Source organism: Balaenoptera physalus (assembly GCF_965194825.1).
Source record: "Balaenoptera physalus genome assembly, chromosome: 5".
Classification (NCBI taxonomy): Eukaryota; Metazoa; Chordata; class Mammalia; order Artiodactyla; family Balaenopteridae; genus Balaenoptera; species Balaenoptera physalus.
In genome coordinates, this window is record NC_138884.1 from 102,817,865 (window position 1) to 102,840,958 (window position 23,094).

The 23,094-nt window shown below is 38.5% G+C and overlaps 1 protein-coding gene across 7 annotated transcripts in view; it reads left to right on the top strand.

The window, feature by feature from the left end:
• Nucleotides 1–23,094, top strand: part of KCNIP4 (potassium voltage-gated channel interacting protein 4) — a 1,174,076-nt gene that overhangs the window by 1,025,454 nt on the left and 125,528 nt on the right. For 2 of the 7 annotated variants that reach the window (XM_082462664.1, XM_082462663.1), the window contains one exon: nt 4,298–4,403. The exons of the other annotated variants lie outside the window; for them this stretch is intronic. In XM_082462664.1, coding sequence (XP_082318790.1) covers nt 4,298–4,403 — 106 coding nt within the window. The remainder of the gene's footprint in view (nt 1–4,297; nt 4,404–23,094) is intronic. 7 annotated transcript variants of the gene reach the window in all.

The window sequence follows — 23,094 nt, forward strand, 5'->3', positions numbered from 1 at the left end:
TTTGAAAGATTGGCTCATTCAATTACAAAGGCTGAGAAGTCCCACAATCTACCATCTGCAAGCTAGAGGCCCGGGAAAGCTGATGGTATAATTCCAATCTAAACTCAAATGCCTGAGAACCAGGGGAGCCAGTGATGTAAGTCCCAGTCAGAGTCAAAAGACCTGAGAACCAGGAGCACCAATGTCCGAAGGCAGGAGAAAACAGACATCTGAACTCAGGCAGAGAACAAATCCGCCTTCCTCTACTTTTTTGTTCTGTTCAAGCCCTCAACCTATTGGCTGATGCCCACCAGCACTGATGAATGTGATCTTTTTTACTCAGTCTACTAATTAAATTGCTAATCTCTTCTAGAAACATCCTCACAGACATACCCAGAGATAATGTTTTGCCAGCTATCTGGACAACTGTTAGCCCAGTTATGTTGGCACATACAATTAACCATCACAATGGCCCACACTCATTTAATTTTCACACGGCTCCTCCCCTCTGACACACATAACAGTTCTCTCTTCCTCGGCACCTTGCCCTGCAAACTCCAGTGTCTACTACCTCAGTACAGTGAGCATGCACTCCACCTCTCTGAACTCTGGAAAGAAAATGCCCCCAGGCAGAGGGAGCTGGGCATGTGGAGCTCACCTCTTGGGTTTTTCTCTCCAGTACCACTGTTCTACATTGCTTGTGGTTCAGTGCTTAAAAACAGTTGCCTCATATACAGGCATACCTCATTTTATTGCACTTCACAGATATTGCTTTTTTTTTTTTTTTTTTTTACAAATTGAAGGTTTGTGGCAACACTGAGTTGTCAGATGATGGTTAGCATTTCTTAGCAATAATGTATTTTTTAATTAAGGTTTGTACATTGTTTTTTAGATATAATGCTTTTGCACACTTAATAGACTACAGTATAGTATAAATGTAACTTTTATGTGTACTGGGAAACAAAAAATTTATGTGACTCATTTTATTGTGGCATTCACTTTATTGCAGTGGTCTGGAACAGAACCTGCAATGTCTCTGAGGTATGCATGTAACTTGCCAGTTATATGGTTGCTTATGGTGAAATAATACTTCCAATAATATTTATTTATTCTCTAAAGGCTGGAGGTAGAAATCTTCAATCTTACATTGCAGTAGGGAAGACATGTCAAATACATAATTGTATCATCAATTGTTTTAATTATATTTGTGATAAGGCTATGAAGGAGAAACACAGGAAACTATAGGAGCATAGAGTAAAGCTGTTCATAATCTAGTTTGGTCTGCCATGTAAAGTTTTCCTCAGAAAGTGATTATTGAACTGAAATCTCAAGTATGACAGAGCAGAAGTTAACTAGGCCACAGTGAAGTAAAACAAAATTTCAGAGAGAGATAATAGCATGTGGAAAGGACCTGAGGGGTACACTGAAGGACTGAAAAAAATTAATATCTAACATTCACTGAGCGTACGTTAGGAACAGTCACTGTGCTAAATGCTTTATATATCATCTCATTAGATTCTAACAACATTATGAGGTAGATACTATTACTAGTCCATTTTATTGATGAGGAAACTGAGATTCAGAGAGATTAAATACTTACCCAAGATCATATAGCACTGGGATCTACCTAGGCTGTTTTATTACCATGCTGGAACACTCAGACACTATAAGGGGAAAAGAGCAGAATGATCTGATAGCAGAGAAGGAAAGATGGGGAGAGAGAGGAAGGGAAAGACAGAGACAGAGTGAGAGAGAGACAGAGGATTATATGATGCTTACCTCTTGCCTTCTGGAAGCTAAAGCTCTCATTGAGAAGAAAACACAATAAAAACCACCGTATACAATTTACATTTAAATATATTCCTAAAAGGGACTTAAAAAATGTTTTGACAACCAAGATCTTTAATATAAAGTCTTCGTTTGTTTTATAAAGAAAAGACAGACACCCTGAGAAGTCTAATAATCTGCCCAAGGTCACTACTAAAATCTAAGACTTTTAACTACTGACTGAAAACAGCATCCTGTAAAATTTGTAGCCCCACGTACAGTTCAGAAGATGCTCCAGGGAAGAACATCATTAATTACCAAATTGGAGATGGGGACAGGGAATGTAACGTTAATACTTAAGTACCTGGGAAGCAGAAAGTTCCCTCTCCCACACCCGGGCCTGAGGGTCCAGGAAGCTGTCACAGAGAGAGTGAGCTTGGCAGATATCAGAATTTAAGGGAAAAGGAAGAAATCAAGCAACCAGCAAATATTTCTTGAGCGTCTGCCACATGCCAGTTTCAAGCATGTTTGTAGAGTTTGACTAGATAACAAGAAATCAAATCTGAAGCAAAGAAGCTGGGTAGGAGGTAACACTAGTCTCTCTCCTACTGCACATGGCTGCTAGAACCTTCTCTCTCCAACTCCTTGTCAGGATAGGGTCTCAATCAGCAAGAGGGGACGATACCCAGAGCAATGGGGTGTGATACAGGGGCAATAGAGAAGATAGAGCAGAGGAGGGAGGTGGGTCCTTCTTCTCTCGGGAAGGCTGCAAACATGAGAGGGAAAGTTTATCAAGGCAAGTGTGTTTGAATGGAGTTTTGAAGGCTGCACGAGCAGGTAGAGGTTGATAATTGGTGAAGGACCCACCAGACTGCACATACAGTGGCACAGAGGTTTGAAAGAACATCAATGGAAGAAGCAGAATGTCCTGCTTGAGAAACTAAAACAAAATCATCATGCTCCAGACACACTTACAAAGGAGAGGACACTTAGATGGACATGTCTCTTTAGAAATATACGAAGAAGCCAACTAGACTCTGTTTTATGTAAATCAGACTTATTTCACAAGTTTAAAAGCTCCCTTAGATACTAATCTAGGAAATGAAATCAGGTCTTCTTTTGGTATTGAAAGTGAATCTATTCACTCATTTGTCAGACATTTATTGATCTCTTCTTATGTGCCAGACTCTCAACTAGCACTTGGCATATCAAGTAAGCAAGATATTTCACACCATATGTGTCAAGGGGAGAGGAGGGACCTGTTGTGGGAGTTTCAACAAAGGCGAGAAGGGTGGCATGGCCAGTGGCTGATGGTCTAAGACAAGGAGGGTGGTGGACAATGCTGTCAGAGTGAGACAGGGCCAGATCATGCAGGAATTGGGGTCCGTGGTAGAAAGTGTGGATTTTTTTCATGAAGGTTTTAGGGGACTTTTAAGCATGTAAATGATCTGATGTGATTTTCGTAGCTACTAGTTTGCTGTCAGCCCAACACAAGAGATCTATCAGGTTTTTCAGCCAGTGGACACCAATGGTAGGATGAACAGCTCCAAAGGGAAATAGATCAGTAGCCTTGGAGTCAGGACTCTTTTTAATTCCAAGATGGGAATTACAAAGTAGAAAGGCAACAAGAGATACATTTGCTATGTTCATATTATAAGGATGGTCTAACCTTGATTTAAATTGGTCCTTTTGCTGTTGCTTTATATTTAGGGAGGCAATATATATAGCAACAAGAAAATTCAGGCTTCTGGTCACTCAGCGTGGGCAAGTTGATGCTGAGCTGAACAAGTGTGACTCCTGACACCAATAGTTTTTCGAGCGCTTGCTAGCTTGCCCACTGGGTCACTACCGATTTTTCTTGAGTCATCTCCAACTATCTGAAGTCACAGATTCTGCTCCGTCTACTCCTGGGTTAACGTTTTGTGAACACACCTTGTTTCTTTTGGAATCACTCTGTTTGAATGAACCCCATCCATTAACGTCCACATGTGAAAATATGAAGGATGTCCCATCTCTGGGCACGTCAGCTTATGCTAATGAAACTGTATATGAAGGACATCTATTTTTTCACTTTCAGGGAAGGCAAAGGTACTAACAGATGATTGCGATGTGAATGATTTATGCAGAGCACCCACTCCTCTGGATTCAAAGATGGGGAGCAATGCGTGCACAAAATTGTCACGTGGGCCCTTAATGCTGGTTTCAACATTGAAATTTCAATCCAGTTAACTCTTTTAGTGGTATTTGTTGTGTTCCCAATTTAAGACCAAAAAAAGCCAGCAGATTTTATTTTTGCCACTCAGAAGATATATTTGCATGATTCTTTTTTCCTGGGGTAATCGTGATCTAATGCAACATAAAGAAAACCTAAAAAGTGAGAAAAGCAAAGGGAAAACAAGGATTTAATTTTTTCCTTCTGGGATCCCAACCCTCTGCCTGAGCAATGACTGCACCCAGATCCTGCCTGCCCGGCGTCTGCTGACACACCCTGCAGCATGCCTGAGTTTCTCTCTGCAGACAGCATTAACAGAACCCATCCCGTATCTTCTAGGTTTCCTCTACACTCAGAACAGCACCAAGCGCAGCATTAAAGAGCGGCTCATGAAGCTCTTGCCCTGCTCAGCTGCCAAAACGTCGTCTCCTGCTGTTCAAAGCAAGTTTGTTGGTTTGTTTTTCTCCCCCAAACTTTGCTTGTTTTGTTTGTTTAGGTCTGCATGCATTGCAGCTCTCTGCTTCTAAAAAGAATCCATATATTATATTCCGCAAAACTAACTCTATTAATGTACTCGTGTCTACCTAAATACCCAGGGGAACCGCTGTGCAGTTGTGAGGCACCTCCCATTTGGCAGACTGACAGCACAGTGCTAGTGACAGGAGTCTGGGCTTCAAAACATTTGGAAATTTTTGTTTGAGGTGTAGGGACGCGGCTCAGATAACTCTAGGGATTCCCATTGCCTAAACTGTTAGCAGAGCAGCTGTGCACTTTAAACTGCAATGCCTCGTAAGTTTCCTGATTCACATACATGTATTTGTTGTGTAATTTAGATACTGCCAAACATCAGAAATGTTACTAGGTTTGAAAAACTACTATAAAGTGGAAAACATTTACCAAATATGACTTTTCTTCTCTGCCCACTCTTTCCCTGTATCATCAGGGGTCTCTAGGAAAACAAAACCAACACATATATACATGCAGGTCTTTCTTAACTTACAGTGGGCTTACGTCCTGATAAACCCATCGTAAGTTGAAAATATTTTAAGTCTGAAATGCATTTAATACACCTGACCTACTGAACATTGTAGCTTAGACTAACTTACCTCAGATGTGCTCAGAACACTTCCATTAGCCTACGGTTGGGCAAAATCATCTAACACAAAGCCTATTTTATAATAAAGTGTTGAATATCTCTTGTAATTTATTAAATACAGTACTGAAAGTGAAAAGCAGAATGGTTGTCTGGGTGCACAATAGACGTAAGCATATCGGTTGTTTACCCTCATGAGCACACAGCTAACTGGGAGCTATGGGTTGCTGCCACTGCCCAGCATCATGAGAGAGGATCTACCAGATTGCATACCACCAGCCCAAGGAAAAGATCAAAATTCCAAGTACAGCTTCTACTGAATGCGTTTCACTTTTGCACCATTCGTAAAGTTGAAAAATCGTTAAGTCAAACCATCCAAAGTCCGGGACCATCTGTATACATATACATACACCTACACATGTGCATACACATACACAGGCAAACATATATATATATAAAGGGATTTATTTTAAGGAATTGGCTCACATGACTGTGGGAGCTGCCATGTCCAAAATTCATAGGTCTAACAGGCTGGAAACTCAGGCAAAATTTGATACTGCAGTCTTGAATCAGAATTCTCTTTTCAAGAAAACTCACTTTTTGCTTAAAGCCTTTCAACTGATTGGATGAAGCCCACTCACATTATCCAGGGTAGTCTCTTAAAGTCATCTGATTACAGATGGTAACCAGGTCTACAGAATACCTTCAGAGCAACAGTTAGATTAGTGTTTGATTAAAGAACTGGGTACTATAGCCTAGGCAAATTGATACATCAGACTAATCATCGCCTCTTCATCCTCTTTTTCTCCAATTCTGTGGCATTCTTAAGCAGTAGATTATAGAGGATATGTAAAGGGACACCCTCTATTTTGTAAAGATATCTTATGTAATTTATAGTAAACATTTACAAGCATCCTATTTTTACAAACATTCTTTCATACACAATTTTTTTCTAGCATCAAACGTGTTAAAATCAGATAGAAAAGGTAGTGTTCTTTGCCAGTGTGGTAACAAACATTAAGAAACTAGGTGAGCTATTCCAGGTGTAGGGCTACAACCTACATCTTCACCTACTCTCATTCTTTTCTGCCACATCATTTTGTAGGAACTGATGAACTCAATGAGTGATTAAAAAATGTGAACGCTCTAAAATTCCACTAGTCTCGACAACACAGATAGAGAAAATATGGAACGTACCTCAGACAACCCAATATGTCCTGTCAAAAGTCCCAGAGTAGCATAGTAATTTATTTCAGTGGCACTGACCAAAGTTAATATATCATAATAATATTTTATTAATTCACTTATTCATTCAACATATATTTATTATACGTCAGTTCCTGTTCCTGTGCTGGGAGATAAGGAAGTAAATACAACAGCCTTTAAAAAGCTTTGTCCTACTAGAAACTTCTGTGGGGAAAGTGGGCAGGACAAAATTATTTTTATCAGTAATAATCCTATGGACAAAAAAATACATAGTTAAGATACATTGCTTTGATTTTTTTCCTTCATTGCACATACACACACACTATCTCACAAACAAAACATAACAGGCCATCAGCAACCTGGAAGGCCACAATTCAGAAAGATGCCAGAACCTCAATTCTACACGGTATTGAAGCTGTAGACATTTTTATTGCTACTATTCGTCAGTGAATGTTGCTTATTAGAACCATTGCTTTTCCCCTTACAAGTTGAAATAAAAATTGCCAATTTATCAGATATTTACCAAAAACAGAATCATCTATACAAAGTAGACAAGTAAAATGTAACTTTCAGATGGATCTCTCTGCTCACTTAGGGAAGAACAAAATCGTTGTGCCTTGCTAGCTCTCTTCCTGAATCAGTATTGTGGAAAGCCACACCTCTAAATAAGTGTTCACAGAGGATGCAATGCAATTTTCAACTAAGTGTGGGGAAAAAGTCAGGACATTTCTTGAAAGGAAAAAAAAATAACAGATGATACTAAAAACTTAGCAGACTGACCTAAAAGCTAATATTTTTATAAAAATGGGATTTCACAAAACTGAGCTGCTCTTGAACCCACACTAGATGTGGCCTAAGATTTGTGGACCCCCCAAAGGTCCACAGATATAAAACTCCCTCCCCTACTAGCCACCACTTTCCCTCTTAACTACCCATCGCAAGAAAACCCCAGCACGTCGAAGTAGATTACTTGAAAAGGAGACCACATTAATTCCATTGCTATATTAGAAACGTTGTTTTTAATTAGATCCCTAACCATGTTCCGGACCCTAAGCAGTTGGGCACAGGACTGAAAAGCTGATGTGAAAACATGAAGCAGGAGGCAGGTGGTTGGAGACAGGACCCTAGCCCACTAGGAGAAAAAGCATGGGGACCAAACATCTCCATGTGGGACCACAGAGAGCCCTCCGGTGAGGTTTGGCTTGACTGGGTTAGTTCCAGGCTTGAATCATCTGCACAGGGGCTGCAGAAATATTCTCCATGAGATCCTATGCAGCTTCAAAGCTAGAGAGCTGAAATTTAGTTTAATAAGAGGCCAATACTCATTCTAAATTCCATTTTCTTTTTTCAGGAAGGCAGAAATGACAGGGTTTTTCATTCCTCTTGGCAGGAATGTGAGATTTATCAATATTATGCAAATGACAAAAGAAAAAAAATCTTTTCTGTAGAGAAAAAGCAAACTTCTGCTGAGTTATAGAGCACTTGGATTCCCTAAACCAGAGAACCCAAGAGTTTGAAGGAAGCCTTCCCTCACATCTGGTTCCCCGAAAGACTTCCTCTCTCATTACTAGGGAGCAGGCCTGCTTCTTTAAGAAAATAACCATTTGGTGATTGCCAGCTTTACAGAGCAATCTTCCTCATGCTGAGCCCAAAGCAGCCTTCCTTTAACTTCCAACGATAGTGGTCCTTGCCCTGTCCTTGGGAGTATCGGCAGGTCTGCTTCTTTTTCCCAGGGACAGGCTTCTGCCTCCTCCTCCTCCTCCTTCTCCTCTGGAGTTGAGAGGGTGAATGTTTTTTTTAATAAAAGTCACTCATGGCATTATTTCATTCTTTTTAATGGCTGAGTAATATTCCATTGTATATATGTACTACATCTTCTTTATCCATTCATCTGTTGATGGACATTTAGGTTGCTTCCATATCTTATATACAAAACAGAAACAGACTCACAGACTTAGAGAACGAACTTTTGGTTACCGCGGGGAAGGGTGGAGGGAGGGATATATTGGGAGTTTGGGACTGACATGTACACACGGCTATATTTAAAATAGATAACCAACAAGCACCTACTGTATAGCCCAGGGAATTCTGCTCAATATTCTGTAATAACCTAAATGGGAAAAGAACCTGAAAAAGAATAGATACATGTATATGTATGACTGAATCACTTTGCTGTATGCCTGAAACTAACATAACAGTGTTAATCAACTATACTCCAATATAAAATAAAAAGTAAAAAAAAAAATTTTTTAATAAATAAAGTCACTCATGTTCATGGCAGTAACTTGGAAAGTACAACACACAACACATAACACACTCACACCACACAACACACAATCCTACTATGCTCCTGTACTTTGAAGTAACTACAAATAATAAGTAACATCTTCTTTTCATCCGTGTGTGCATTAATGATCCCATCCATACCAAATATTTATCCTTTTCTTACATTGCATACCTTCATAAATATTAACCTTGTCATTAAAATGTAAATATCATTTTAATGGCAAACATTATATTCCATTGTATAGTTACAATATGTTGTATTTGACCGCATTCCCTGGCTTTTGAATATTTAGATTTTTTCTCTTTTTTCCCCATAATATAAATAGCACTGAAATAAATATCTCTGTGTATATATCTATGTATGTCTTTTAGATTGTTTTCTCCCAGATTTGAAATTATTGGATGAAAGAATTAATTTAAGTGAATGCCAGCTTCCCCATGTATATTAGAAAATTGTTTTTTGAGTTGGTATTTCAAATATTTAAACACATCACACATTATTACCTCTTGAGTGTTTTTAATATCCTCAATATTTGGAAACTGTATGTATTTTATAGCCATTATTAAATACAGACTTGAAATATTAGTTCTGCTTCTTGTGCCTCAAATGAAAGCATTAAAAGAAGTACCACATGACAAAGATTTTCTGCATGAAAAACAATAGACATTATTACATTTTTTTGAAAATCAAATGTATTGCTCACTTTTAACAAAAGGTAAAAATAATAAACCCTGATCTTCTTCTGTTAGAGCACACATCTTGACTTTGATGTTTGAGGAGACTGTCAGACAAATACAAAAGTCCAACTGCCTTGGAAAGATATTGGGGAACAACAAACAAGGCTTTAGGAAGGAGGTGACAGATGCACGCAATGGCCTGCTGTGGGGCAGCCTGGCTGTTTGTTGATCAGAAGTGATAGATGTGATCTAGTGAGAGTTAATGTAGAACTTAGAACGTCTTCTCCCTGACTCAAATAACTCCCAACCAAGAGTGAGAAATGAATAAGAACCGAGGCCGGTGACACCTGGACCACGAGTTAAGGATTAGCTGTTTACGGTTTTTGCACCTGTCCCCGGAGCTGGCCAGTTGCCCACTGCTCTTTGAACACCCAAGCCGGGACGCAGACAAGACCGTCCACCAGATGTGATGGCCTGATCACCATCACTTATTCATTGGCGTCACTAGCTGCCCAGTTGCTGAAGTTAAATTCATCCATCGTTCCTCTGCTTTCTGCCTGCCCCCCACCATCTTACGGGTCACTAAACTCTGGTCAGTTTCTCCCTGAAATATCTTTTAAATTAACTTCTCCTTTCTATCTCTTGTCCTAGGACTGTCGAGCAAATCCTCATTACCTCTTCCAAGAACTACTGAAAAAGGCAAATGGTGGCAGCCTGGGTTTAGTGTCATTCATACATCTGAATTCCTATTGTGCCTCCTACTAAACAAAATGCCTGCAATTATTTACTTAAATCCTCTGCACCCTAGTTCCCTTATTTACTCATTCATCCCACAATATTTTTGAGGGACTATATGTGGCAGGCACGATTCTAGGCACTGGCTTTATAGTGGGAAATAGGATGTATCAGTTCACTGCCTTCATGGAGCTTATATGGGAAGAGAGATGATAAACATGAAAACCAAGATAATCTCAGGAATTGATGAGTATTATGAAGGCAGTAAACCTATGGTAATATAATGGAAACTGAATGCAGGTAGAGGAGATACTTTGCTTCATTGATGAGGTGACATTTGAGACCCTAAAACCAGAGGAGGCTGGTCATGAGAGGGTCTGGAGAGGTCCAAGGAAGAGGTAACAGCAACTGCAAAGGTTCTAAGGAGAAAAGTCACATAGTTTATTTACGGTACAGAAAAAGACCATCGTGATCATCAGAAAAATGGGTTGCTGTGGGGATTAAAAAGTGATTCATGCAAAGTACTTAGTAAATGAAATATCATGAGTATGCATATATGACAAGTATTAACTCAGTTGATACTCCCAACCACCTTCTGAGGCAGATGTACTATTTTCCCCATACAATGGCTGAGAAAACTGAGGCACAGAGAAGTGAAACAACTTTCCGTATTGACAGAACTGGGACTCCAATTCCAAAGCCTGCTGTCTTCATCACTTTATCAGACTGAGCTCTGATATTGATTGAGGAAGCCCCTTTAGGCATATAATTGTAGCTCTTTTTCGTTATGTAAGTCGCAAATCTTAAAATTGTTAAGAAACAGGGGAAAGCATTAGGTCTGGCCCTCTGCCTCCAGAAAGCTAGGCCTTACGTCCCCATTTCACAGCAGAGACAATGTGGTGTGAAAAGATTGTAAAGATTTGTGCAGAATCATACAACTGAGAAGTTGCAATAAAACCCAAAAGCCCCTTAGTCCAGTGGTACAGATATACTTACTGAATAAGTGCATGAGACAGTCACATCAGCGGACAAAGCCTTAATGGAAAAATTCGAGGAGGGAGTGAAGGGCAGGTTCATGGGATTGGCACATGGGAGGGTCCATTGGACCAGATACTGTCTAAGGATATGTTCATCATACTTTAAACATTGTAAGTAACATAGCCTATTTTTATAATAATAATAGCCTATTAGTATGATAATATAGCTTATTTTATATGTGAGGAAACTGAGATCTAGATAAGGGAACCAATTTGCTTAAAATCACTGAGCTATTAAAGAAATCAGGAAGAGAAGCTTGGCTCCTAGTCTGGTACTTTCCAACACTGAAATTCTATGGTTTGGTATCAGTCAGGGTCCAGGCGGAAAACACAAAGCCCACTTAAATGGGGCAATGGAGGGGAGTTTAACGAAGGAACTATTTGCAAAGGTGTGGGCAGGGTTTCTGGACTCAGCAAGACCGCTGAAGCACCCAGCGCTAGCAAGAGGGAGCATTATCATTTTTAGACCAATGGTTACTGGAAGATGAAAAAAGCCATAGCTATAGCTCTAACCATCAGAGAGGCTTTGCAAGAGGACTCTGGCCTTTGGAAGAGGAATGCAGCTAATATCAATCCAATCCCCAGCAAAGAGGGAGCCCAATGGGAAGTCAGAGGACAGGGAGTTCAGATAACGTTATTCATAGAGGCAGCCTCCCAGACCCACGGCAGAATGTAGAAGGATTGAAGGTGGCTCAACAGGCCACATGAAGATGTTTTCTAGATATTCCACATCTTGAAAGCCAGGGTTGGGGACCTACAAAATCAGTGGCAATTCTCAGAGTGAGTCACACTGCTCTTCTGGTAAGATTTGTTCCCAATTTCATGACATCTTGGAGGCTGACAACTGGCTTATAGATGTATGTTGATATTGAGTAGATCATTGTAGAATTAATGAATCTAACTAGCTATTTCAGAATGGCTTGAAAAACTAAAAATAGAACTACCATATGATCCACCAATTCCACTCCTGGGTGTATATCCGAAGTAAATTAAAACTGTAATTTGAGAAGATACATGCACCCCAGTGTTCATAGCAGCATTATTTACAATGACCAAGACACGGAAGCAACCTCAGGGTCCATCAACAGAGGAATGGATAAAGAAAATGTAATATATATACATGTAATATATAATGTAATGTAATATATATGTAATACATATTGCAATATACTATATATGTAATGTTATATAGATACATATATGTATATAAAGGAATATTATTCAGCCATTAAAAAAAGAATGAAATTTTGCCATCTGCAACACAAGGATGGACTTGGAGGATGTTACGCTTAGTGAAATAAGTCAGAGAAAGAAAAATACTGTATGTTTTCACTTATATGTGGAATCTAAAAATTAAAACAAATGAACAAATACAACAAAACAGAAGCAGACTCACAGATACAGAGAACAAACTAGTAGTTACCAGTGGGGAGAGGGGTAGGGCACGATAGGGGAAGGGGATTAAAAGATACAAACTCTAGGTTTAAAATAAATAATATACAAAGATGTAATGTACAACACAGGGAATATAGCCAATATTTTATAATAACTTATATGGAATTTAATCTATAAAAATATCAAATCACTCTATAGTACACCTGAAACTAAAATGATATTGTAGCTCAACTGTACTTCAGTTAAAAAAAAGAAAAGAAAAGAAACCTCTAGCTACTGTACTCTACATGAGCACAAATACTTTTTCTTTGAAAAATAAATGCTGTCAAGTCTGTAGTTGTATCTCCTCATTGGATAATTCCAACTCATTCACTTTATCTCTCTGCGCCCCAGTTAGTTTTTTCTAAAGTAATCAATTCCCTGTTTATTCAAAGGACATTATGGTGATAAAAAGATTACTAGGTAACAGTCAGGAACTAATGCAAAAGATAAAATATTGAACACTTGATTATATGTGTATTTATATGCATGTTTTCATTTAAATTTACTTCATAATAACATCTACCCAATACAATCTCAGTGCCTACATTCAATCAAAAGAATTGATCCACTAAATTAAAACTTCATCCAGGGGTTTTTGTTGTTGGTTTGAGCAGACATAGGAGGGCAAATATGACAAGGTTATTGTGAGGCCAGACTACTCATAACTGATAAGCCACCATCAGCTTTTGCCTTGTGTAATTGCAAAACATAATTTCCCAACTTGACTTCAGATCTTTGGTAACAAATACAGCGTAACGTTTCAGTGTGTTTTGTTTTTCCTGGTAGCGTATTGATCGTGGAAGGTTTTAGATGCCTTTTTTGGCAGAGAAACCATCAGCATTTGACTGTTGGAGAATTTGTTTTCAAAAAGTGACGAACTGACAACATCCTGCCAATTAAAAATACAACCTCCAGGAAATTGGAAAAGAAGTTTAACCTTCTGACAATTAATTAATCTCATGCTAACACCTTGGTGACTTAGTTAAAAACTCTGACCCGGGCATGTAGTGAGGAAAATCTTTGTAGGAACAGAAGCATAAGCCGTGAAGGCTTATAAACGTAATTTGCAAGTAGAAAGCATGGTCCCTCAATTTCATCATATGTATGAGTTCCAAAAATGCTATTTTCAAATTCTCAGATGTTTTTATTTAGTTAACAAGCATCTAGCACTTACTCTGTGGTTGGTATAGTTCTAAGAGTTTTGCACAGTTGAACTCATTATATCCTAAAAATACTCCTTTAAGATGGACACTTCACTATTTCAATTTTACAGACTAGGAAACTGAGGGATGAGAGGTTAATTAACTCACTTGAATCACATCGTCAGTAAAGGGTGTGGTGGAAGAGAGAGGGGTTGACTCCAGAAATGGAGCTCCATTGTCTTTGTACTTTACCAGATCTCTAGTTATGTTCATTGTTTTGGTCAGTTTTAGGGGGAAAAAAGAAAAAAAAAAACCAAGACAGTCTTTTTTCCAATTATCTACTCTACATAGGACACCCTCATGCAGCCCATATTGTCCAAAAGGATGTGGTAACCCCTTGAATGAGTTGCTTCCCCTCTCTGGACCTCAGTCTCACCATCTACAAATGAGAAGCACAGATTGTGTCTCAAGTCTCCTTCCATATCTTGCACTGCGGGAGCCAGTGAGATGACATTTCTTACTTCTACCTGTGACAAACGGTGGATGTCTCAAAGCTAGCACGAAATTTCCTCCTTTCGTGGCACTTCATTACCCATGAGAAGCAGGAAGTGGGAAAAGTTAGAGACTCCATTTAACCCAGATTTAATATTAATTGGCACCATCGTTTACTTATAGTAATTAGAATGTTTGTCCCTTCCTTTTGCATCGTCTTTTATAAGTCTTAGAATTCTTCCTCTTGAATGTCTCATTTCATCCTCACATTTCATTCACATTCTCCTGGGAGAATGAAAGATCCTAGGAGTTCAAGTCTCCATTTAACAAACTAAAAAATGGAGAGATTAAGTGGCTTGTCCAAAGTTACATAGGTATTTAGTGACAAATAGAAAGGTATGCATTCTTTTTTCTTTCATTTTTATTTTTATTATATTATTTATTTATTTATTTTTGGCTGCCTTGGGTGTTCGTTGCTGCGCGTGCGCTTTCTCTAGTCATGGCGAGCGGGGGCTACTCTTTGTTGCAGTGCGTGGGCCTCTCATTGTGGTGGTTTCTCTTGTTGCAGAGCACAGGCTCTAGGCGCACGGGCTTCAGTAGTTGTGACACGTGGGCTTAGTAGTTGTGACTCGTGGGCTCTAGAGCACAGGCTCAGTAGTTGTGGTGCAGGGGCTTAGTTGCTCTGCAGATGTGGGATCTTCCCAGACCAGGGATCGAACCGTGTCCCCTGCATTGGCAGGCAGATTCTTAACCACTGCACCACCAGGGAAGTCCCTGCATTCTTTTTTCTGGTCCATCATTTATCAACTGGGAGTCTTCATTAAATCATGAATGAGTCTTAGTACAGGAAAGCTGGAGGCGGGAATCCCAGGGAAGTTGTTTCCTGTTGTCAGGTTTAGTAAATTTCATTTTGATGTGGCAGACATTTATGGAGGACTAACTATTTGAAAAGTAATAGTGTCAGGAACAGGGGAACACTCTAAATCCCTGTCTGAAGGCTGACATTATACAGAAATAAACAAACATTTATAAAAATCACTCAGATGCAATGAATACAATTAAAATGCTGTGAGAGGCAATACTAGGGAGGTATTAGAGTCAAGAAGTAAAGAGTGATAACACTGGGACCAGCTTATTTGGTTAAAATCTTGGTTCCATGACTGACTCGCTATAGAAGTCTTAAGTAAGTTGCTTACCCTTTCTGAGTTTCACATTCCCATCTTCAAGGTGGAGGTAATAATAGTAAATATTACACATTTGATCAAAAGATTAAATGAGCACGTGAAGTGTTTACAACAGTGACTGGCTAGTTAAGTGGTCAAAATAAATGCTGGCTGCTAATACTGTTATTCTGCCACTACTTGTGATGATCATGATGGCTACACCCACAGAGATGAGACTGAATCTCCCCCAGGTGCATTTCACACAGAGGTAATATTTCAGCAGGGCTCTTTGGAGAAGAACTATTTCACTGGAGGGAGAAAAATAAAGAGGAAAATTCTAGTATTGAAAAGATCAAGGGTAAGATAGTCAGAGGAATGAGAAATCGGGAAGAGAGGCAGCCAGAAAAGGTGAGCTGGGACCAGAGTTTGAAGCTCCTTACAGCCAACACAAGGCTGGACTTCACTCTGCAGTAAAGGGAGGAAATGGGGAGTTAGCCAAGGTTTTTATTTATTTTTTTTAAATTTCAGCTTGATTGAGTTATAATTGAACATCTAAAAATGCAAGATATTTAAAGTGTACATCGTGGTGATTTGATATTCATATATGTTGTGAGAGGATTCCCCCCATTTAATTAATCAGCACATCCATCACCTTACACATTTATCTTCTTTTTGGTGAGAATAAGTTTTACTTTCTCAGAAAATTTCAATTATACAATACAGTGTTATCAACCATAATCAGCATGTTTTACATTAGATCCTCAGACCTTATTCATCTTATAGCTGAAAGTTTGTACCTTTTTACCAACCTCTCCCTATTTCCCCCACCCCCAGACCCTGGCAACCACCTTTCTCCTGTTTCTATGAGTTTGACTTTTTCAAATATTCCTTATATTAGTGGTACCACGCACTTTCTCTGTCTGGCTCATTTCACTCAGCGTAATGCCCTCAAAGTCCATCCATACTGTCACAAATGGCGGGATTTCCTTTTTTCTCATGGCCAAAGAAAATTTTGTTGAGTATATATACCACATCTTCTTTATCCATTCATCCATTGATGGACACTTAAGCTGTTTCCATGTTGGCTATTGTGAATAGTGCTGCATTGAACATGGGAGTGCTAATATCTCTTTGAGATCCTGTTTTCATTTCCTTTGGATATACACCCAGAAGTGGGATTGCTAGATCATGATGGGGCATGATTCTTTGTCTGGAAAAGGTTGTAAGATGGCTAAAGCCAGCCAATAGTCAAAGGAGCTGGACACAAATCCAACTTTAGAAGGGTTGCTGGTGAACTTGAAATCAGAGAAAAGAGTAGCAAAGGATCAAAAGCAACATTTGAAGACAAGACAGAGACAAGTTCTCAAAACTGTCACCAAGAGCTAGTTGGGTATTAGTTTCTGAATCAAGGAGCCAACCAAACCTTGGAGTGAGAAAATGACACAAAAATAAATCAGAAAACAGGTAAATTGTTGAGGGAAGAGAAAAAAGAAAACAGGAAGATCAGTTGGGAAACTGCTTAAAAATCGTATGCAAGAAATAATATAAACAGCTAACTCTTACTGGGCACAGCACTATTCTAAACCTGAACAAGTATTGTAAATACGTCCTACAAACCTATGAGGAAAGCACAATTATAATCCCCACTTAGATGAGAGAACTAAACAAAGAAATTAAACCACTAACCCAAGCTCTCACAATTAGCAAGTGTCAAAGCAAGGATTTGATCTTGGACAGAGTGATGCCGGAGCTTAAGGTCTTCACCACTAGACCTACAAGAGAGGAAAAAGGCCTACATGTAAAGTAACAGTGGTAGGAGGGAAAGGATGGATTTGAAACACATGGTGAAAGTGTAACTGGAAACACTGGGGAACAAGTGGTGGTATTAAGTGAAAACCAGCAAAAGGACAACACAATTCTGCCAAAAGAATAATGGTGACAGTAAGCAAGATAAGAAACAGAGAAGGTCATGAAAGTGGGTTAAGAAAAGATGATGATAGGTTTATTTTAGACATATTGGCTTAAAGTGTCTGAAGACCACAAGCCATGCTGGAATAAAGCTTTATTGTGGATTGATGTCTTTTTGTCAAGTTACCTATATGATGAAATCTTTTGCTTCGCACTTGATTTTTCCACTATTTTCCTTACTGTTAATTTGGAACAGAAGAGGTAGAGTGATGACTACTTCCAAGAAGCTACATAAAAGTTTAGATAAACAAAAATCTTCTCTTTTGGTCTTTTTTAATGAATGATTTCATGATTGGTCCCTCCTGCAGTTTCTGATAGGAGTCATAAATACCTGTTTTCCATGTGCATTGACCTAGAAGTAATATTTGGGCTAAACATGAGTCCAGGCAATGTTGGCTTCTGCTGGTTTCTTTTAAGACACTAAAATGGGAGCCTAACACTTCAAGCAGACTCAATTTTACACTCCACCAGGTCTATAAAATATAGACCATTGCTATGTTATCTGCTTAGGTTGCAAGGTTAAAGCTTAACTTTCTTAGTTTCAAATTGCCTTCTTGCCAGGGGATATAGAGCAGCAAGTGTGATGGGCAAAGTTTTTTTTTTACAGAAACACTGACCCATCTTTGCTTGCAAGCTTTCAGAAAAAAAAAAAAAAAAAAAAAAAAACAGAAAAACAAGTTCTGGAGATGTACTGACAGGGGAAGCCTTATTCACCTTTTTGCAAAACACTCTCACTTGAGACTTTGGGTAGAACAACAGTTCCAACTATTACCCTGTAGTGTTCTCTGAATATGCTTGGAGGTAGATATATTCTCCAGTGAGTGTTCCTGAAGGTAATACAAATCACGTTTAATTCATCTCAATGACACTGTAAAATTAGTTAATGCTTTAGATGAGCAGATGTTAGAGGGGTCAATGGCAAAGTCATCATCATAATAGCAGAAAGCATGCATGTGGATTTTTATCATACACCATACACTTTGCAAAATCCATACATTATTCCACTTAATCTTCAGTGTTTTTGTTAGTGCTATTATTATCTGCATTTTAAAGATGAGGAGACTGAGGATTTGAGATTTTAAGTGACTCATCCCAAATTCCATAGCTACGAAGCAGCAGAGCTGAGACTCAAGCCCAGGTCTCTCAATATTCAAGCAGGTCAATGACGTACAACTCAATCAAAGCGAACAACAGACAGTATACATGCTGCATAGAAGTTTCAGGAGGCCTCTCCTCTGTGACACCCATTGAGATGAGCCTTAAAGAGAAAAAAGAGAGGTTGATGAGGAAGAAAAGCAGATCCATGTAGAGGAGATAGTGTAAGCAGAAGGATTTAAGTTGACAATGCAGGCTTTGTTCAGAGAATAGAGAATTGTCCCAGATATTAGATCATAAGGTGTGTGGGAGGAAATGACAGGCAATAAAGCTAGGCTATTGCCTCGAATTTCATTCCAAAAAAATGGTCCTTATTCTCGTGTCAACACCAAACAGAAGCGTATAAAAGGTTCCAAAGGGAGCTATGGTTTCCAGGGGATCCCATAAACAGTAATTGGTCAGTGTTGAGTCTCTGCAAAAAGAAACAACTGAGTGCAATTTTTAGGGCAAGGGCTTTGACAACTGATGGAATTACCCTTTTTCAGCTGCCTTGTACCTCGATTAGCCATCTAAAGTGGGCAAAATAATACTCACCCTGAAGGACTTTTAAATAATTAAATGATAATAATATTTTAAACACTATGTGCCAGGCTCTGTTTTTACACGCTTTTAACACATTATTTCATTTCGACCTCTTGACAGTTCTTTGTCGAGTCCTATTTTTATGCCCCTTTCATGGATGAAGAAACTGAGGCATAGACTGACTAAGCACCGTGCCTAAGGTCATACAGTTAACAAGAGTCAGAAAAGGGATTCACACCCAAGAAGTGTAGTAACAGAACCCTCACTCCTGAAGATTCTAGAACAAAGCCTCACTAGGAAGTATGCAATAACTATTAGTAATCATAATTGTGGTCCTTTATTAATCAATACTGTATCAATATATTGATATATTGATCAGTTGATAGATTGATACAATATATCAATATTGTATGTCAGTAAGTAATTGAAGCAATCTCTCAAAACAATTTTATGAAATTGAAACAAATTTTATCCTTAGTTAGAAATTTTTAAATGGAAGCTTGGAGAGGTCAAACACATTTTCCAGTGTCAGAATTGAGAAACAGACCCAGCAAAAAACAAAAATCTAGAGCTACTGAATAATTTCCTAGAATGAGGGGTTCCAGGCACCATTCTGCTTTATCATGTGAAGGGTGACACCAGGTGTTACTGTAATTAATACTAATACTAATACAAATAATAACAATAACACTGTGATTGAGCGTTTACTATATGCCAGGTACATGTACCTTCTTATTTAATCACTCTATGCTACAATACTGGGTACAATTTTATTCTCATTTCTATGGCATTGAACATATGGGAGCACTCAGGCATGGAATGTTTTACTAACTTATCCTAGTCACACAATAAATGTCCAGCTGACATTTGGACTACACAGTCTAACTTTCTCTGAACTAAGAAACTAGCTTAAACCTAGGAGAAACATAACAAAACCTAGATCACTGCTCAGTTTTCCTAGTACTCTGTTTTAAACATGGCCATGATGGATAAATGTTTTGTGGCAGAATATTACTGCCATCACTGATATTAGCTTGAAAACATTTCCCTAATATATCACCAAAAATTTATTATCACTAAACTTACGCAAATTGTTTTTAACTCCCAAGATAATGAATTCCATTTATACACCCTCTACTAAAGCAACATACAACACAGTAACATCTTATGAATCGGGCATTATATTTTGCATAAATAAAATTTCCAAATGTTTATTCCTTTACAGTAGATGTAATAAATGTAACATTTTTAATTAAGAATCTTTTAGAAACGTATCACCTGCATGCTACCTTCTGAAACGGCATAAAATGAAGACAGCTTTCTTCTTAACTATTAGAGATGAGAATTTGGTCCCTGATTCTTTTATTGTTATTATTATTTGCTGTAATATGCTCAAGCTCCGTTTCAACTTTATGTCCCTTCTTTTGTTCTCAGGTAATCAGCTGTCACTTCTAGACTTTACAGTCAGTAAACTTGGGTTTAAGTCCTGAAGTCTATAGCTTCTTATTTATATGTCCATCATGAGTTACAACATTCCTTCCAACAGTGATTTCCTCATCTATAAAAACAGGGTGACGTTACCTGTACACAGAGTAATCATGATGTTTAGCTATAGTAACGAAAGGGAAAATAACTTTGCTTACTACAAAGAGCCAACCATCAGATGTCAGGTATTATTATGTGACTCAGGGGCTCCTTCTTGTTGGTGGCCCTCCTTCAGCATCCCCACCTGCTCCTGAGGTGGAGTCAGAAGCTTATTAAAATATGAATGCAGTGAGGATGGGGATGCTTATTGATTGTGACAGGACTTTGCAACAGGCATTTGGCAAAGTGCTGCGCTAGGAATCAAGGCCCAGTTCTGCCACTGATGTGCCCAGTAGCTTTTGATTTACAACCACTAAATTTAAGACTCTGTATTTAAATGTGCATTTATAAAGTTAAGGGGCTGGATTAAAGGCCACTTTCAATTCTAACTCTATCTTCTGCTTAAAGAACTTTTGCTACTAATTTTCTGATTCTTGGTTGGACGTGTCATTTGTAGATAAGTAGGGCATCATCCCCCCTCATTTTCTATGGGAGACAGAACAGCAGAAGAGTTAATTACATAAACCCTGGAACCAGTCTTTCCAGAGTTCATACCCTGGCTTTTCTTCTCTGTGACCATGGGCAAGTTATTTAATCTCTCTGTGCCAGTGTCTTCATCTATAGAACAGAATATAGCATCCAGAGTATGCTGATGGGGAGTTTATGAGTTAATGTACGTAAATGTATTTGTTCTTGCATAGAACAAATGCTGTAAAAAGTGGTTTGCTATTATTATTAGATTTTCAGGACAAACAGGAGAAAGTCTATCAAGTTTCAAGAGAAACTCTTGTTAGGGCATTTTTAATTTAGTGAACTATTATGGGCTTTCTTCGTCTCTCTCTATGTTTCACTGTGTTTAAAATTTTCTCTTTGATCATAGGCCGTATCAGTTGTTGACTTTCCTGACTACAATATCCACCTTTTTGGTCTGCCTTTAAGTGAAATTTCAATCACATTTCTTGTTCCTTCTCCCCCAACCTCAGCATTTCCATTGTAGATTTTCTCTCTGTGTATAATGACTGGCAACATAATTTTTATTTCCCCCATTTACCAAAAAGCCAGTTAGACCCTACCACCTATGAAATAATAGCTCCTATCATAAGGGGCTATTCATGAATGCTTGCAGTAATAATATGGTTAATGCTAATAACAAGTATTCCAATAAGGTGATTATATTTTAAAACCTAAGCTTATGTGAAGTTACTTATGTTTATAAATAAGGTAGAGACAATCCATTCATAAGTGTTGTGAGAAATAGCTCCATCAATTTTCCTTTGAGCAGTTACATTTTATGTGATTGAATTCAATCACGAAATTGCAAAGCAGTTCAAGTTCTCCTGGAATGGAAACTGCAATGTCATTGCCAACAACCACCTCTAACAGAAGACATTCAAAATAACTGGCCATTTTCAAAGTATTTTTCATTTTCCATTTGATATATGAATAATAAATAGGATAAAGTACGAATTATAAAGGGCTTTTTGGGGCCTAATGTACTTTCAGGTCCAGAGTTGAGGAAACACATGTCTGACTAACAAAAACTTGGGGGTATTCATTGTTCACAGTGGTCTGGGAAGTGCTAGGACTCCCGCAGTGCTTCGGATAGGTGTATGGCTTTCTGTTCATGGGCTGTGCGTGATCAGCTTGGAGTTAATCACTCATATACTCTTCTTGTGCACCCGAAAACAACTCATGACAGGAATAGTCAAGAGGGCTCCCAGGCCTTCACGTTCCTGAGATTAAGCATTTAAAGTTGGCAAAATGTAAAAATTTTCCTCAGGTTCTGGCCCAGGTTTGAACTCTCCACCCAGAGAAGTCAAATGATAAAACAAAAAGACAAGTTGGTGTCAGATCCGAGCTCCCCAGCTATCAACTGTGTAGCTGTGTAAACTTGAGCAAATTCCTTAAGTCTTGAAAATCAGTTTCCTCAGCTGATTATAATTCCAACCCCTTTGAGCATTGGGAAGGTTGGAACTAAGGAATGGAGTGCTCAAGGTATATGTCACCTTACCGATGCCTTTACAGGAGAAAGAAAGGAAAGAAAGAATTTACATAGGTGTCATGAACAGTAGCTTTGGAAATTTCTCCCAGGCAGTATCTTTGTCTCAATGTATCAGACTTGGATATTAAACAAGCAATAACATCTCCTCCTTATTCCGGAAGTTCTTAGGAGTAGTTTCCAAAGCTATAGTCAAGAATCTTCCAGCATCTTGTAGTGGAAAGTCAAAACGTGGAGCAAAATTAGTCAAAGCCTCTCCCAAATCCTGTCACTGGACTAAACTTCTAAATATTTAATAATATGTGTCATTAGATGTAATCATCCTCTCTGTGATGTTATTGCCATACATGTCAAGTCACTATGAAACCAATCTAATAAAGGGTAAACATTGGGAGTAAAGACTCAGAGGGTATTTTTATAAATGAGATAAAGCAATATAAGTCAAGCCAGCTGAATTTTTGGCTAGACAAATCAATTTCAGCTCAAATAGAATTTTAAAGTTATAGTATTTAGGATTTTTTACAATGAAAATGGATACGTTTTTTAAAGAAGAGTTATGCTGTACTGAGAAATGGACCTCCTGTAGATAGACCCACTATGATTGGGATGCTTCAAGTAGTGATTAATTGATTGCACGTT